General features: G+C 36.8%; 1 protein-coding gene across 10 annotated transcripts in view; it reads right to left on the reverse strand.

The window, feature by feature from the left end:
• The window catches only part of MAP3K7 (mitogen-activated protein kinase kinase kinase 7), an 85,883-nt gene that overhangs the window by 52,515 nt on the left and 14,681 nt on the right, over positions 1–18,687 (reverse strand). For all 10 annotated transcript variants that reach the window (XR_009263127.1, XR_009263128.1, XR_009263122.1 and 7 more), the window contains exons 2-6: positions 17,371–17,481; positions 13,412–13,477; positions 12,875–12,920; positions 11,660–11,798; positions 2,477–2,601 (exon numbers count right to left, since the gene is read on the reverse strand). Coding sequence is in view for 2 of the 10 variants with exons in the window: in XM_058734723.1 (XP_058590706.1) it covers positions 2,477–2,601; positions 11,660–11,798; positions 12,875–12,920; positions 13,412–13,477; positions 17,371–17,481 (487 nt within the window). In the remaining 8 variants the exon portion in view is untranslated. The remainder of the gene's footprint in view (positions 1–2,476; positions 2,602–11,659; positions 11,799–12,874; positions 12,921–13,411; positions 13,478–17,370; positions 17,482–18,687) is intronic.

An 18,687-nucleotide genomic window follows, 5' to 3' on the forward strand; every position in this document is an offset into this window, starting at 1 on the left:
CCACTTTCTTTTTTTTTTTTTTTTTTTTTTTTTTTTTTTTTTTTTTTTTTTTTTTTTTAAATTTTTTTTTTTTAATGTTTTTTATTTATTTTTGGGACAGACAGAGACAGAGCATGAACGGGGGAGGGGCAGAGAGAGAGGGAGACACAGAATTGGAAACAGGCTCCAGGCTCCGAGCCATCAGCCCAGAGCCTGACGCGGGGCTCGAACTCACGGACCGCGAGATCGTGACCTGGCTGAAGTCGGACGCTTAACCGACTGCGCCACCCAGGCGCCCCTAGACCACTTTCTTATACCATTCACAAAAATAAACTAAAAATGGATAAAGGACCTGAATGTGAGACAGGAAACCATCAAAACACTAGAGGAGAAAGCAGGAAAAGACCTCTCTGACCTCAGTCGCAGCAATTTCTTACTTGACACATCCCCAAAGGCAAGGGAATTAAAAGCAAAAATGAACTATTGGGACCTCATGAAGATAAAAAGCTTCTGCACAGCAAAGAAAACAACCAACAGAATGGAAAAAGATATTTGCAAATGACGTATCGGACAAAGGGCTAGTATCCAAAATCTATAAAGAGCTCACCAAACTCCACACCCAAAAAACAAATAAGCCAGTGAAGAAATGGGCAGAAAACATGAATAGACACTTCTCTGAAGAAGACATCCGGATGGCCAACAGGCACATGAAAAGATGTTCAACGTCGCTCCTCATCAGGGAAATACAAATCAAAACCACACTCAGATATCACCTCACGCCAGTCAGAGTGGCCAAAATGAACAAATCAGGAGACTATAGATGCTGGCGAGGATGTGGAGAAACGGGAACCCTCTTGCACTGTTGGTGGGAATGCAAACTGGTGCAGCCACTCTGGAAAACAGTGTGGAGGTTCCTCACAAAATTAAAAATAGACCTACCCTATGACCCAGAAATAGCACTGGTAGGAATTTACCCAAGGGATACAGGAGTACTGATGCATAGGGGCACTTGTACCCCAATGTTTATAGCAGCATTCTCAACAATAGCCAAATTATGGAATGAACCTAAATGTCCATCAACTGATGAATGGATAAAGAAATTGTGGTTTACATACACAATGGAGTACTATGTGGCAATGAGAAAGAATGAAATATGGCCCTTTGTAGCAACATGGATGGAACTGGAGAGTGTTATGCTAAGTGAAATAACTCAGAGAGAGAAAGACAGATACCATATGTTTTCACTCTTATGTGGATCCTGAGAAACTTAGCAGAAACCCATGGGGGAGGGGAAGGGAAAAAAAAAAGAGGTTAGAGTGGGAGAGAGCCCACTGAGAACAAACTGAGGGTTGATGGGGGGTGGGAGGGAGGACAGGGTAGGTGATGGGCATTGAAGAGGGCATCTTTTGGGATGAGCACTGGGTGTTGTATGGAAACTAATTTGACAGTAAATTTCATATATTAAAAAAAAACAAAAAACAAAAAAAACGCATAACCTTGTTTTATGTGTGTTTCTGTTTAAAACACCTTATTTAATATATATTGTGGATTCTTAATATTGAACTCATGGAACTGCACTATAAATCATACCTGAATAAAGATTAGCTAGCATGCATTTTTCTCTCTGTAAGACATACCAGTCTTGTTATACTTAGGAACACTAGAACACTTCAATGCTGCTCTTGGAGGCCATCTTAAACAGTAAAATCACCAACAAAAAGCACATAAAGAACGAAAAAAATGTGGTACTATGTAGATCATAAAAACAACACAGTATGAGAGCTGAAATACGAAGGTGGTGTGCTGTCTCGTTCCTTAGCCGGGAACATGTGTTGGATGACTCACAATTTTTCCCTGCTCCATACATGACCACAAATAACCATGAAAGCACCATGAATACTGATTTTAGGGTTACAAATAGGTGATTTTTACAGTTGCAATAGGTAGAATATGAAAATGAGGATTGAACATATACTTGAATTTGCACAGAACGTTGCTAGACAATATAAATCTTACTATGATCTAGGGCTGTATTTGTTTACTACCTCCTTAGACTTTAGTACAGCTGACCCACGAATACTGGATTTATACACACATTTTTTTTTTTTTTACAAATACAGTTTAACACCATAAGTGTGTTTTCCTTATTATCTTAATAGCATTTTCTTTTCTCAGCTTACTTTATTGTAAGAGTACGGTATATAATACATATATAAAATATGTGTTAATCAAATGTTTGTTATTACTAAGGCTTCTGGTCAACAGTAGACTTTCAGTAGTTAAGTTTGGGGGAGTCAAAAGTTACACGTGGATTTTCAACTGCATGGGGCAGTGGTGCCATTAACCGTCTGCATTGTTCAAGGGTTAACTGTATACTTTATGATATGTACTATGCAGGAGTAAAACCATGGAAACAGGGTAAAGCCATAAACACATACTGGATGTACACGGAGTAAGAAGGAAGATTATCAATCACAACATGCTTTTGTCATTTTACCTTCAAAAACTTCAGGTGCCATCCAAGCAGCACTGCCCTTGTTATTGGTCATGTGTGTCTGAATGTCACAGGCTGTACCAAAGTCACAGATTTTTAAAACTGTCCCCCCTGCAACCAGCAACAAGCTGTTTACAAAAAAACAAAAACAAAGGTTATTAGACCAATACTTGATTCCTACAAAAAAAGAGACATTTGTGGAAACAGAAAGTGTTAAGCAAAATGTCACTATTCAACTTCTGTCAAATGCTTCCTGGTCACCCTAACAGCTTAACAGTTCAGAGGAATATTAGCAAAGATTAACTGACCTTAACCTACTTCTCTTAGGGAGACTGCTAGACCCACATTTTGATGTCTCCATCTCTATCTCCATAATCTTTCCTGACTATATGTCTCTCTGGGCCAAAATTAAACATGGGGTTTTAAAAAGTTCTAGGTCAATGTTATGGTGTCCTGAAAGTGGATGGATTTCAATACCTTCATAAATCACTTGCACCCTAAACTTAATCTACCCTTTGCAGTGTTTTTCAAGCTGCAGGCAGAAACCTAGTCATAAAATATAGATCATAAAATCTAGCCCAAAGATCTGGAAACCTAGGTCACAAAATTGATTCAGTAGACTATGACAGCATTTTAAAAAATAGAATAGAAAATACCAAAGTGTGTCACAGATTAAATACCGTTTCATGTATGTTGTTTCAGTTTTATACACATTAATATGTACACGATAGACTATGAAGTATGTCTTACCATGGATCATGGTCCAAACGTTTATAGACTTGTTATTAATCTTATGGCGAACAGATATGAATCTTTAGTTTAGCCTAATGTATCCAGACTGGTTAACTGTTCACTGACCCTATTTCCTTTCCCTCCTGGGCAAAAAGATTAGATTTTTTAGATTTCTGAGCAGTTAGATGGGGCTGTTCGTCCATTCTAGCCAATGGATTGTGGGTAGAAGTTATGTACTTCACTTTCAAGCCTGGCCATAAAAATCTCCCACATACAAATTTACTCCTTCTTTCCTCGTATGCCACTGCATGCAGAGGATTTTGAATTACAAGACAGAAGAAGCCTGGGATTCTGAGCCACCAATGTGAAAAACTCACTAATCAGAAACACTCATTTTGAACTTCATACGAGTGAAGGAAAAAAAATATTTTGTAAAGCCATGAGATTTCAGAGCTTACCTATTGGTTAGAGTGCCACTCTAACCAATACAAGAAAATGGTACAGAAGTGGGTGGTGGTGTAACAAAAATCTAATATACTGTATTTGATATTAGCTTAGTAGTAGGCACAAGAAAGCTAAAATTGGAGGCTGGAAAAATCCATGTAATGACATGGCAAAACATTTGGTAAAATCTGTCTCCTACGATAATTTGTGGTCCTAAAGGACTACAAAAGCTGACTGCTTCTAGATTCCAAACAGAAGGAAGTAAGACTGACAAAGGTCCACGAAGACTCAGTACTGCAGCAAAAAACACATTAAAAGAGAGTACTTCCCACGAAATTTAATGGCTTCAGGGTGCCACTATTCAGTTGAGAAAATGCAATGTGGCCAGAAATCAAATAAACCAGGTTCAAGATTTTGCCTAACAAAGAATTCTGGTAATAGTTATAGGCACATGAAACTGACTGGAACCAGAGATCACAAACCTACTTTTGAAGAAATTAATATTGCCAAAGGAGCAAGTTTCTAATTAAAAGTTTGATTGTTTTGAGTCTTAACAATCCTCAGGACCCCAGATCTACATAAGCAGGATGTAGGTTATATAAACTGTAGGGCTTCTGAGGACAGTCTATGCCAAAACCCACGTCTGACGTGGTATGAAAATGCACAAGGAGTCTAGATAAGGGTGAAAGTTGGGAGTCATGAGCAATGGATAAGGGAGTTCCTTTCCAAGGGTAAAATCAAGGTCTGATCAAGACCACGCTCACAAATCCAGGGCAGAGGGACCAGACAATGCAGGACTTCATTCCTACACACCAGTAACTGCTATATGCCTCCATGCTTCTCTTTTCCCAGTGGAAATTTTACTGATTGTCCTGTCTTTCTGCCATTATGTATTGTGTGAGTTGGGAGAAAGAGGTGAAGAGGTGACAGATAAACTTGTCCTTTTAATTGCTTTCCAAATGAATTAAACGGACCACACCCAGACCAGTTGGAGAGCACAGTACGTCATCCTGAGATCCTGGATGGTGAACTAGATGGTGACTGGAAGAGCCTTTGGGATGTTTAACTGGCAAAGAACAGTAAGCGGTTCTAATCTGTGGTTAGAGCAGTAAATAAATACTTTGGGTGACCGGGACTGGCCGACTGCTCATAAAAGCCACCCCCAATTTCCTCTACTTTTCTGAACTTCTAGATGTAGCTAAGACTGAGTTGTGGCCACTGATATGTGGGTAGAGGGAGGGTTACTTCTAGGTGTGGCCCAAAAAATCTCTCACATGATCTCCATTCTCTTTATCTGCTGGCTGAATGCCTACGTTCCCAAAGTCCTGGAGGATAGCAGAAATACAAGATGGAGGGAGCCTAACTGGGTCCTTGAATGACTACATGGAAGACCATCTGCCAAAGAAGAACACCTGTTTTGGATTTTACATGCACAAAAAAATACATTTCGACTGTGATAAGCCCAGTATGAGCTACAGCAGCTGGTGTTAAAATAGCTAATATTCTCAGCTATTAAGATTCCAAAGACCCTGATACTCAGAGTCTTAAGCTTCTTATATCCCAATGTAACTTGTTAGTCCTATAAGAACTGAAATATATAAAGCATTCTGAAAGTGTAAAAAGACAATTTTTATTAGTTTGTTATTAAAGAGTTAATTAAACATTTAAAAATAAATGTGTGAGACACTCTCTAATATCCTTACCTAAAAGACTTATAGTCATGTTGGTTAATCTGTAAACAAGTAGAAATAATTCTTTATTTTGAATCCCCTTCTTACACGCAAAAAGGTATTTCTGTTTTATATGGCCAACATTTATCTTAATGTATGTTTACTCATTTTGTTTCACCATTCCTTCTTGAACCTTATACTTGTCTACGTAATCATTTTCTTTCTTTCCCAAATACCTTCAATTAAGGTCCATGTATTGTAAATTCTCTCAGGTTTTCTATCAAAATGTCTTTAACTTGCACCTTTCTCCTTAAAAATAATTTAGGGCAGGTACACAATTCTGCGTAGGTAACTATTTTTTCTCAGCTCTGTGAAGTTATGATTCTAGTTTTCTAGCTTCCATTAATGGTATTGGAAACTATACTTCAGTCTACCTGACAATCCTTTGTAGGTAATCTCTTTTCTGATTAGCTGATTTAAAAATCTCCCCTTTGTTTTTGTTGTTCTGTAGCCTCCTTAAGGTGTGTCACAGGGTAGACTCCTTTTCATTTATCCTATTTACAATTCATAACTTTGTCCAGAAAATTCTTGGCCAATACCTCTGAAGTTATAATATCTCCCCATCCTATTTTCTTCACTGGAGTTCTATGTTGTTAGTCTTTTCCTTTTTCCTATGTTCCTTAACCTATCATTTTTCTCATCTATTTGTGTTGCATTCTGGGTAACCGCAGATATCTTACAGCTTACTGATTTTCTTGTCACCTATTCCAGATCTATTGAAATTTTTTAATTATTCCAAAATGTTGTGTTTAGTTCTTTTGGTCATTTTGAATAGTTTTTACTCCTTGAACATTTTAATTCCTTTTTTTAAATTAGCATACTTATTTTATATTCCATATTGATAATTTCAAATATTTGGAGTCTTAATATTTGACGGCTTAATTATGTTCTATGTTATTTCTACTGACATTCACTCATGGTAACCTGAATGCTTATGGGTGCAGTAATTTTTTTTTTTTTTTTTTTTTTTGAGAGAGAGAGAGAGAGAGAGAGAGAGAGAGGGCATAGCACGCGTGAGCATAAGCATAGGAGGAGCAGAGGTAGAGGAAGAAAAAGAATCTTAAGCAGGTTCCAAGTTCAGCATGGAGCCCTACACAAGGTTTAACCCCACAACCTGGGGATCATGGCCTGAGCCGAAATCAAGAATCGGACGCTCAACCGAGTCCAGCAGGCGCCCCACAGGTGTCATAATCTTTATTGTGGCTTTATGATTTGATCAGTTTTAATCTGCAATAATTAACAGTCTGGACTGAAAGAGTAAGACTTTAAAATGGAGTTTCACTTACTATTAGATGCCCTCCCTGGTACACTACCAATCCCCAAAACAGTTTTAACCTGTCTTGCTGGGATTTTTCTTGATTGTGCAAGTAGGGCAAATTCAAACTCACGACAGCAGGAAGGGAGACAGCTCTGTTAAGAAATAAGAAATAAAAGCTCTGCCTAGTTAGAAAACTGATTTTTTTCCTAGCCTACTTTTAAGTTGTTCTCTCCAAAGACACTGACTTTATAGAGAGGTCTCAGGTCTGCTACTTTACCTGTTGCAGAACAAAGGACCTGTCTCCAGTTACATAAGAGCCATTAAAACTGGGGACTCTACATTTTTTATACTGAAAAAAGCTCACAGTAGACTCCCTGGCTTCCAGGCTTGGTTTAGTTCTTTCAGGATTCAGTTCTCTCCATCTTTTGCCCTGATGATTTCCCTCATCTTCTTGTGAGATCACCTATGCATGTAAAAAGATGTTTGTTGCTGGGGCTCCTGGGTGGCTCAGCTGGTTGAGCATCTGACTTTGGCTCAGGTCATGATCTCATGGTTGGTGGGTTCAAGCCCTGCATAGGGCTCTGTGCAGACAGCTCGGAGCCTGGAGACTGCTTCGGATTCTGTGTCTCCCTCTCTCTCTCTGCTTTTCCCCCACTCATGCTCTGTTTCTCTCTTTCTCAAAACTAAATAAACATAAAAAAATTAAAAAAAAAGAGGTCTGTTGTAATATGTAGTATCTCTGGGTGTTTGTTGTAGGATGATTTTTCAGTTGATCTGGTTTGCCACATTGCTGGAGGGTCAAAATTCTTACTATGTGAGCATCAGAATCAAAGCCACATTTGTATACAATTTCTATCAGCACACATAGGTTGTCAGGATTTAAATGCATAGCTTTAAAGGCTTCACTTTATGTGTTTTTCAAACTAGGGTATGAAACCTTGCAAGTATGTCAGTGTATGCCAAGGTAAGTGGTAGGGAGCCCACAGAGCCCCAGGTCAAAGCTAGCACTTCTCCCTGGACTAACTTTTACACAGCTGTGAGTATTTCTAACATCCCAAGATTGACTTGAAAACAAACTACACAATATATGAAGTTGAATGCAAAATCTGCATGCAATATTCCTTAAGAAGGCTTATTGGGCTCTGTCCCTAGTAGAACACTGAAGTTATATCATTACTTTGTTCTAGGCAGTGGGAAAGTTTGAGAAGCACCAATTTTGGGCATTGAAAACTATACAGAATCTCAAAATGTCAAGTGATTCAGTAGCATTGTATTTTCTGAAAACAGCTCTATAAATCAAGTCTTCCAAGTCTAAGATTGCTTACATGAACAGAAATATCTTCAAATACTTGCTTAGAAAGTAATAAGAAATTCTGTTTATTAAAAATAAAGAGGTAAATATCTGAATATACTGACATGAAAAGATGTCCATGTAAGTGAAAAAAAGCAACATTATATATAACATAATCCATACATGCTTAAAAAATGAAATAAGACCGAGGTTACCTTTGAGGAGCAGAAACAGGAAGCAGGAAAATATTGCTTTATATTTTTCTGTGCTTTTTGAATTTGTTTTCAATCATGAACATATTTATTTGAAAATAACAACATACACTTTAATTAAAGAAAAAAGGTAAAATAAACCAATATAGAAGGAAAAATGATCTTTATTTTAAATGTCCTCATTATTAAGAAAAAATTTTTTTTAACGTTTATTCATTTTTAAGAAACAGAGACAGAGTGCGAGTGGGGGAGGGGGAGGGGCAGAAAGAGAGGGAGAAACAAACCAAAGCAGGCTCCAGGCTCTGAGCTGTCAGGACAAAGCCTGACGTAGGGCTTGAACCCACAAACCATGAGATCATGAACTGAGCTGAAGTCAGATGCTTAAGCAACTGAGGTACCCAAGCACTCCTTAAATGTCCTTACTTTTAACGTCCTTCTAAAAAATTTTCTTTATGTTTAGAACGTGTGTACAGGAGGAACATAACTCTATTACAGTTAAAATGACCTAATGAAAGATTTCCAGAAAGATTTTCTGAACTTAAGATTCTGCCTTTCCTAAGTGCTTTATTAACCAAGTACAATCACCAAGTAGCATGCTCTTACTTAGGTTTTCCTCTTCATGACAAACAGAAAATAAAGATAATCTGTACCATCACATTGTAGTAATATTCGAAAGCAGAAATGGAATTCATTCAAATTATAAATTTTATAAATTCTTTGTATATAATTTTATACTAAAATTCTAACTGGAGAGTTTCTTTTCAGTCCAGCATGACTAGGATAAACCAGATAAACTACTATATACATCTGCATTAGGTCACAAATACTTCTATGCTAACTGAAGTGGAAAGAATGTTAAATGCAATTTATCTTTATATGTCCTTCAACAAAAAGTTTCCTGTTTTACTGTTCTTGTTCCAGCTCTACTCTTTACCCAAGATAAGAACTCTAACTGGTTTCCTTGTTTCATATTGGTATATCAAGGTAGTTTATTCTGAATGACTTTTATATTATTATTATTATTATTATTACAATTAGTACTCCTTTACTCATAAGATTTTGATAGGTCATCAGCCATGAGCATGACATTCAAGGTTCACTGAAATATGAACCTAAGTGATCTTTGCAGGCTTACATTCATTCACACAGCTGGGACCAAAACACATTTTTATTTCTGAAGTATTACACAAATTAACCTGCAAAAGAAGAATAAAATAGGGGTACAAACACAAGTCGATATTCTATAAAACACCTAACCAAATCATCAGTTGCCTTTTTTTTTTTTAAGTTCAATTATTTTGAGGCGGGGGGCAGGCAGAGAGAGAGAGAGAGAGAGAGAGAGAGAGAGAGAGAGAGAGAGAGAGAATCTCAAGCAGGTTCCACACTGTCCGTGCACAGTTTGATGTGGGGCTTGAACTCACGAACCATGAGATCATGACGTGAGCTGAAATCGAGTTGGAAGCTTAACCGACTGAGTCACCCATTCTGTGGAACTCCTCTCGACCACAGAATTGTTTTCCAGTGATAATAATAGAGCATGTGGACTTGTATATATAATTATTTACGTAAGCATAGCCATTCCAAAGAATTTTCTTCTCCCCACTACATTCTGAAAAATCAATTCTAACTCTAAAGCCCAATTTGTGCATTAAGTGCCCCAAAGACAATCTGCAATACTATAGGATGAGTACAATCAGAAGGATGACCAAGAGGAATGAATGACTTAGGCCAGACTTCTTGTAAGTATACTGATGGTATTTAAGACAAAAGGAAGAGTTCCTATACACAAATGATTTTAGTAGGACATATCCAGTCTAAGTAGGTTGGCTAAATAAACCTAACATTTATGGATTTATGGGGTATAGGTAGATGGAGAATGAAGGCAGTCACTTAAGTTGTATAATTATGGAATAGAAAAGATATTGGAAAACTGAAAGGACTTCCTTTTGTATTTTCATGTACATTGTTTTGTTATTCCAAAGCCAAAACATGCCCTAATAGAAGAAAAGGGATATTTTTGGAAGTTCCATCTGATGGTTTCTGGCTTCTCCAGAAAAAAGATGCTTTGTACCTGATGCTTGCCCGGATCCTTTGAATCAATAGTCAATTTGTTGTTGGATAAGAGCTATGATTCTCATGAGTTTGTTTTGATAATTCAGCTGTATGTTAATTAAGAGAGGAAAAACAGGACTTGATCTTCATAAACAGGAAAAAAAAAAAGTGATTTCTTCTTCACTAGGCAAAACAGGTTGCTAAGGTACTAGCCTCTGGAGTCAAGTTAAAAAAATAAAGGTGTCATGAATCTGGGTCTTAAACATTATTTGACCAGGGACCTGGGGAAAGAGAAATCAGTTTAAGCCTGGGAGTAGAAATAAGGTACACTAGTGAGAACAAGTGATTCCAAGAGCTGAAACCTATGTAGAATGTATCAGATTAGACATGAGAGTGACAAGTTGTACCCAGAAGGGGCACTTTAATGCTTTAAACCTGCATCAAGAGAACGGAATACTTGAAACTGATTTCCTAGGGGAAACCTCTTATATGAGGCTGATGTGGTGGCTGGGGGTAGAGAACGAGAGAATGGCATGTGGAGACTCTGTCACAAGTGGATAAAGAAGAAAATAATCAGAGAGAAAAGGGGACAATACCTGTATGTTTTCTTTAACTGAATACCTATATAAACAAAAAAAAAAACCCAAAGTTTCACCCTTTAAAATACTTATTCAGGGGCGCCTGGGTGGCGCAGTCGGTTAAGCGTCCGACTTCAGCCAGGTCACGATCTCGCGGTCCGTGAGTTCGAGCCCTGCGTCAGGCTCTGGGCTGACGGCTCGGAGCCTGGAGCCTGTTTCCGATTCTGTGTCTCCCTCTCTCTCTGCCCCTCCCCCGTTCAAGCTATGTCTCTCTCTGTCCCAAAAATAAATAAAAAACGTTGAAAAAAAAAAAATTTAAAATACTTATTCAGGGAATTGTGATCCTAGGATCCTCAATATGGAGAAATCCAGAAGATTTTCAATTTCCACCCAGATGCCAGAAACGTTCTTTTGCCTTCCTCTAAAAGGGCAAATAATAACCACTCTGTAATTTTTTGTAAAATGTCTACTATGTGTGGACATTGTGCTAGCTGTTAGGGATATAGTAGGGAACAAGACAAACTTATCTCTGATCTCATGGAACTGTCTAGGGGCAATGATATATACAGCAGGCACAAAATAAATTTATAGCCTTACCAATTCTAGAAGTTTGCAAATCCGTAGCAAGAATTATTAAAAATAAAAATTCAACTAAAATTAAAATCCTACTAAAGAGAACATTTTAAAATGCAAGCTTAAATAACTAAATAATGAAGGTGAGTTAAAAATAAACACTCTCAAACAAGCCAAAGGGAAGAGAAAAGAGAAAATCATGTGCAACAATTAGCTTGAATTAGAAAGTGGTGGGGGGGAGGGAGTGGTGTGGTGGAGGGATGGAGAGCGAGAGAGAGAGAGAAGGAGAGCGAGACACTGCACTATTAGAACTTACTTTGGTGGTTTCAGGTCCCTGTGAATTAGAGCTTTGGGTTGCATGCTGTGAAGATAAGCCACTCCTTGGGAACACTGTAAACACCAACTCATTGCGTGGGCAGCAGTGTAATATGGCAATGGTTCAGCACCATGCAGCACTGCAAAAGAAAGGCACAAACTAAAAAGAACTTTATTGCATATAACAAAAGACACAGGGTGAATGCAAGCACTGTCGGAACACATGACCAGGTCTATTTCTACATATGTTCCCATCAGTCCTGCTTTTAATTATTTTCTAAATATAAAGATAGAAATATCTAGTAATTTCAAATGGATACATACCACATAAATACCTAAAATCTAATAGTACTTCTAGTAAAGGTTATATATATGCTCTATCTAGCAAAATCAATATATATTACCACTTTTCCACTGATAGATACTGTCTTTCACAAAATAATGTAAATTATAAACAATATGATAGCATACTATTGTAACAGAAATATAGAGAAGTAGTACAGAAGGAAATAAAACAATGTAAATCAAGATGTTTACAATTATGCTTTCTACAATAGCTAAAAACTAGAAATAGTTCAATCAAATAAAACAATGGAGTATGAGAGCAACCCATTAACAATGATGAACACAGTAAATATAAATAAAAATTTAAATAAAATACTAACTTAAAAAATAGAATGCAACAATTTATTTTATATAAATGCAACAATATATTTACTACACTGGTGTTTTGCAAGAGTGAAAAAGTTAGCTCTGTTCTATAAAAATAACTAAATGACACAGTGTCCTTCATTGTTAAAACGTTCTGTGAAGGGAGTTTTCACAATTTTATTTTTCTAAAGAGAGCAAACTATGCAGAATGAAATGGAAGTATGGTTAAAGAGTTCTCAAATGAGGAGGCTCAAAGCTAAGAGAGGGCAAAAAACAAAAACACTAAAAGTATGAAGATATTTTAAAATCTGTTTAAAAAGCAAATTTTACCTTACTTAAATGCTTTTAGTATTATGAAAAGTACCACTTAGACTTCTAAATTTCATATACCAATGCTGTAGCATTTCATCTTTTCATTTCTAATCTTTAGCAGATTTTTTTTTAATTACCTCCTTTTGGGATTCTGAGGGTAAACTGTGAAGAACATTAAGCAACTAACAGTGTATATTAAGATCTCTTCAATGATTTTATTCTACTAGATAAAGACAAGTCTAATGACACTCACCATTATATAAAGAGCCCCCTTCAGCATATTCCATCACAAGACACACCTAAAAGAAACACATGTCAGAATAATTAACTACAGTGTTGTGGCACCTTACGTGATTTGGGCCAGATAGTTCAGTTCAATCTTCAATTTTATAAATGCATTAAAAATTCTTTTGGTCTCTAGTATGTGAATGGTATTAACGGAAAGAAAAGGGGACCCAAGACTCTGTCTTCTATACAAAGGGCCCACTGTCTAAGAGTGGAAATGAATGTGAACACATAATCACAAGATCTTTGAGAACTTTCTCCAGTGCTGAGTAGATGCTGTCACAGGATGTCATAAATCTCATAACACGAAGAGTTTACTGGATGAGACCACCTAAGATAATTCCTCCAATATACTGTGTTGTTAACAGACTAGAAACAAATACATAAAGTGCAATTTTTTTGAAATAATCTAACAGATCAAAACAGCTTCAAAAACTACATCCCCTCAAACATTTACCGTGTCACTGCTTACAGATGGGTGACAATGAAAAAGTGACAAACTTACTGGATTCAAGCAGGCCCCATACAGCTTTACAATGTTAGGATGGTTCACGCGGGATAACTGTCGAAGCTGTAACAAATTAAGGTCTCTTTTAAAAGGTGCTAACTTATGAGAAACTGATTTCACAGCATCATTGTAATTTCATGGTTGTACAAAACATTAGTTCAATCATTCAACTATCATCATTCACTATGTAAGCAGGCACTGTGGTCATAAATGCCTGCCCAGGATGGCAAAGATTCCCTGCCCTAGAGCTCTCACACTTTAATTGAGAGATGGACATGTAAACAAATAATTAAGGTAATGTGCAAAGTGCTGTAACAGGAGTTATGAACAAGTCATGGTAAGTACAAATAAGAATAAACTTTGCCAAGAAATGTTAGGACACTATCCCAGAGATGGCACTGAGCTGAGTTATTGAAGCCAGAAGAAGCCATGTCATTGTCATCATCTTCATAACTATGGCTGAATAGTCTATCTACTCTGTGCCGGGCATTGGGGGGTACTTTATAGATACCATATAATTCTCACAACTCTGCAAGGTAGGTATTGTCATTTCTACCTTAAAAGAAGAGGGACCTTTAAGATAAAGCTCAGAGAGGGTTAAGTGAGCTGTTAAATATCGTACAGCTAGGAAGTGGTATAGCCAGGGTTTGAACTTTGGTTTATCTGACTTAAAATCTACACTCTTTCTGCATATGTGTGCTGTCTTCCCTATTTCCTTCTCCTATCTCTTGAATTAATTGCCTCCTCTGCATTCCCACTACCATTGCCTTAGTAACATGACTGCTGTAGTAATTGCCGTGTGTTCTCCTAGCTATTCTTCCTACTTCCAGCTTTAATCTTCCCCAATCCAATGAATCACACTAAGGTCAGTGAGAGGTTTGGCTATACTGTTTCTCTTGCTCTACATCTCAAACATCTGTTTATGTGTCCCTCCAAACTGCACCTTACTCTCTTTCTTCTCTCTTTTATGTCTTTTCCTTTCTCTTCCTCTTATTATTTACATTATACTGCTGGCTCATATGAAGTCCAAAAAGATAAACCTTTTTACTATATGCTAGTAGAAAGCTGTATTTTTCTACAGCCAACATCTGTGTATTTTCAGTCCTAACACAAGAATATCACTATTTATTATATTCATTTATTATAAATACATATTATATTTCATCTTAAGGTTCAGGACTGAGCTTCAGATAGCAGATTATGTAAGTATTCCTGCTCCCTCCTCAAATCCTACTAAGACATTAAAGGCATTTTTTCAAGGCACAAAGAAGTATAAAGAGAATGTGAAATGAGAAGACAACAACACATTTTTGAAGTTGGAAAGCAAATGATTAGCAGTATCGGACACAGCAGATCTAAAAAAAAAAAAAAAGAAAAGAAAAGAAAAAATGAGAAGCAATGAGATTTATCTCATAAAATCTCCAAAGGGTTGGGAGTACCAGGTACCTATGCAAATAAGGCAATAATGGAACAGAGAGACTGGCTGAAAGGTAGACCAAAGATTCCCTCCCTTCCTGACTTCAAACAGCTTAGTGATGCCTCTGTATCATCCCAAAGATTAGAGGCTGTTTCTTTGATATAGCAAAGAGTCTCTGGATTGGGGGATACCAAAGAAAAGTAAGGAATGAGCTCAAAGTAGTTGCCTCTGAGAAGCAGAAAACTTGATGGGAAAGAGGGTAAGGGAATAAAAGTTTTCAAAGTAAGAACATGTAGAGGACTCACATCCAATGTGGCTGATCCAAAGCCCAGTGTGCATCTCTCTCCTCTAGTTTCTTCCCCTCCTTCTCTCCTTGGTTTGAGAAAGTCTAGGCTGTGGTTGTTGGAAGCCTAGGCCTTCAACCAAAAGTACTGTACCCACTTGTTGGGGGTAGAGGCCAGGGTGATGACACAAACGAGTCTGAACCAGGCTCTCTGTCTGGGTCTTACTGAAAGTTTGTCTGAGAGACATAACTCAGTGGAAGGGATGATGGATTGAAGGTAGCAGCCTGTGAGAACACCTATTGCTCTTTTTAGGTAGGATGATAATATATAAAGGAAGAGCCAAGGTCTTTCCAGAAGTGACCTGATAGAATTCATCACGTGGTTTTCATAGGGGAGGTGCACACTGGGCTAGTGCTATAAAGTCTTTATTAATTATTTTATTTTTACACTTAAAAATTTTTTTTACTTATTTTTGAGAGAGAGAGAGACAGAGCACGAGCAGGAGAGGAGCAGAGAGACAGAGGGAGACACAGAATCTGAAGCCGGCTCCAGGCTTCGAGCTGTCAGCATAGAGCCCAATGTGGGGCTCGAACTCACGGACTGTGAGATCATGACCTGGGCCGAAGTTAGACGCCCAGCCAACTGAGCCATCCAGGCGCCCCTATTTATTTTATTTTTAAATTCTGATGTCTGAATGTCTCTCTGGAAGAGATGTGTCTCTGATAAACTATCTGGAGTTGAGAGATGGGATTAGAAGGGATTGACTGCAGGCAAGGGAGTTAAAGATCTGTAAATGAAAGAAATTGAATTTGAAGGTGAGAGAGACACACAGAGGAGGTGGGGTAGAGGGAAGACCAATTGCTTTGTGGGAGACTGGAGCCCAAGGTCTCAGAACTAATGAAGGAAGAAGTGTGTCCCAACCTTGTGAATCTCTTAAAAACCATTCAGTTGTACTTCCAACAGGTGAATTTTATGGTACATAAAATAAAGCTTTAAAAAAAGAAAAAAAAAAAAAAAGAATATGTGGACTGACAATCTCAATTATATGTATATATAACCTTGATAAAAAATTTTTATCCAAGCTATTATAATCTTTTCAAGTCCTGATTCCTAGTGTTTAACACATATGCTTTTACCTAGTTTTGTGAAAGTGCCAATACACTTTTAGACCTTATCTAAACCATAAACAAATATCATGAGTAAGGCAAGGCTGAGGCCAGACTCTCGGAGCATACTATTAGAGATCATCTTTTCTTCATGATGACCCCAAACTATCAGCATTTCTCAACTCATTCAATTAATTACAAAAATCCACTTCGTCATATCCCAACTAGGTTCTCAGTCTCCATGTTATACATTTAAAAATATCATAAAGTATATTTTGAAATTATAATTAAATATAATCACAAACATAAATCCAGAAAGGTTTGTAAGATAAAGACCACTTATCCACTGGTTAAAAAGTGATAAAACCACTGATATTTTTTTAAAGTTTATTTTTGAGAGAGAGAGGCAGAAGAGAGCTGTGCATGAGTTGGAAAGGGGCAAAGAGAGAAAGAATCCAAGCAGGCTCTGCAAGAACGTCTCAGAGCCTGACATGTGGCTCTAACCCACAAACCATGAGTTCATGACCTGAGCAGAAACCAGTCAGACCCTTAACCGACTGAGCCACCCAGGCACCCCAAAACCGGACTTAATGAACTACTATAATTTAATATACAACATAGTACAAAATTAAGAATAAATCTGACAATAGAATAATCTCAATTACTGAATTCTCCATCATCAAATCTGTAAGAGAATAGTTGTAGATTTTCATGCTAAATGTGAAATAATCAAATTTGAAATTTTTCCCTGTAAAATGATCTCATTTGAATTTCTAAAAATATTCAGTCAAAAATGAATGCATAAAATTTCCCTTAATTTTAGATAATGGGAGAAAATATAATTTCTTTTCTATTTTAAAATTTAAATTCTGTGTCTTGAAATAGATCTGAATCACATGGATGAGACTATATTTTAATAAAGGGATGATTCATTTATGTAGTTAGTTAAGAGTCTTTTCCTCTACTTTTTAATCAGAATTAAGAGTGTGAATGAAAAATGTTTCCATGGCATTATCTCTGGATCTACCAAACTGCTGAAGTTGAAGTATACAGAGAAGTGACAACTGAGAAACAACTTCTTTCACAATATTAAATTCATAGAGTATCTTAGGTAAAGAATTACACAATGGAAATAAGATCTCAACTTACCTCTACAATAAAAGCTTTCCTCTCAGATTCACTTTCTATTTGTTTAATGGCAACATCTTTTGCTCTCCATTTAGCTTTGCAGACTACTCCAAAGGCTCCTCTTCCAACAACCTGAGTTAAAACAACAACAACAACAACAACAACAACAACAAATCACCCATGAGAATCAGAAATAAATAGATCCAGCCCAACATATAACACTGAAGCTGACTTGAAAGATTTGGAAAAGATTTTAGAAATCATCACTCTGGATTTGCCACTGAGCATGTATGAAGTTTCACTGAAGTGAGAAAATAATGAACTTGTCTCTATCTTTTGAAAGTTTATGACCTAGACAGCTCTTCATTGTCAAGTAAAACCAAAACAACAAATAAAAAAGACTCCTGGAACAAGAAGAAAAAAAAAGAAAAGAAAAGAAAAGAAAAGAAAAGAAAAGAAAAGAAAAGAGACAAGATGAACAAGGAGAGAGAGAGATGGTTTGGGAAAAGAAAAATAAAAAGCAGGAACATACAATCGGTGTTTAAGCTATCATACTTATGAAATTAAAAATAGCTTTTGAATAATTCAGTAGGGGTATGAAACAGAGGGAAAAGGACAAAAATACAGATGATAAAAGATTGCCCCTGTGACGGTAGACAAAACTTAGTATTACCTATATAATGGAATACACTTGGAATCCATCAAGAAAAAGAAATGAACTGCTGATTGATAAATGCTACAACATGGATGAACTTCAAAAAACACTGTGTAAATGAAAGAAGCTACATACAAGAGACCACACACTATGATTCCACTGACGTGAAATGTCCAGAAAAGTTAAATCCATAGAGATAGAAAGTAGATCAGTAGTTGCCTAGAACTGAGAGTGAAAATTGGGATTAACTGTAAATGGGTAGGAGGAATATTACCAAGGGGGTGAAAATGTCTGAAAACTGATTTATGATGATGGGTGCATAACTTGGCATATTTGTACAAATGACCGAATACTTCAAATTGGTGAATTTCATAATATGTAAAATATTTCATTAAAGTTATTTTTTTTAAGTTATAAAAGGTTGGCCATGTATTTTATTATTGTTGACAGCTAACTGATAGGGACCTCATGGGTTCATTGCTCTCTCATGCTATTTGCTTTACTTTTACAAATGTTTGAAATTTGCCATAATATAAAAACAACAGAACAGCTTTTGAAGCTTGTTAAGATTTTATTATTGTAAATGACCTTAGTTAAGTGCCATCTACTCCAATTTTTCAGCTTCCAATGTATCTAAGTACCTTGTGGCAATGCTTTTTCCTTAAGTGAAATATCTGTCTACA

Source organism: Neofelis nebulosa, chromosome 6 (assembly GCF_028018385.1).
Source record: "Neofelis nebulosa isolate mNeoNeb1 chromosome 6, mNeoNeb1.pri, whole genome shotgun sequence".
NCBI classification, from domain to species: Eukaryota; Metazoa; Chordata; class Mammalia; order Carnivora; family Felidae; genus Neofelis; species Neofelis nebulosa.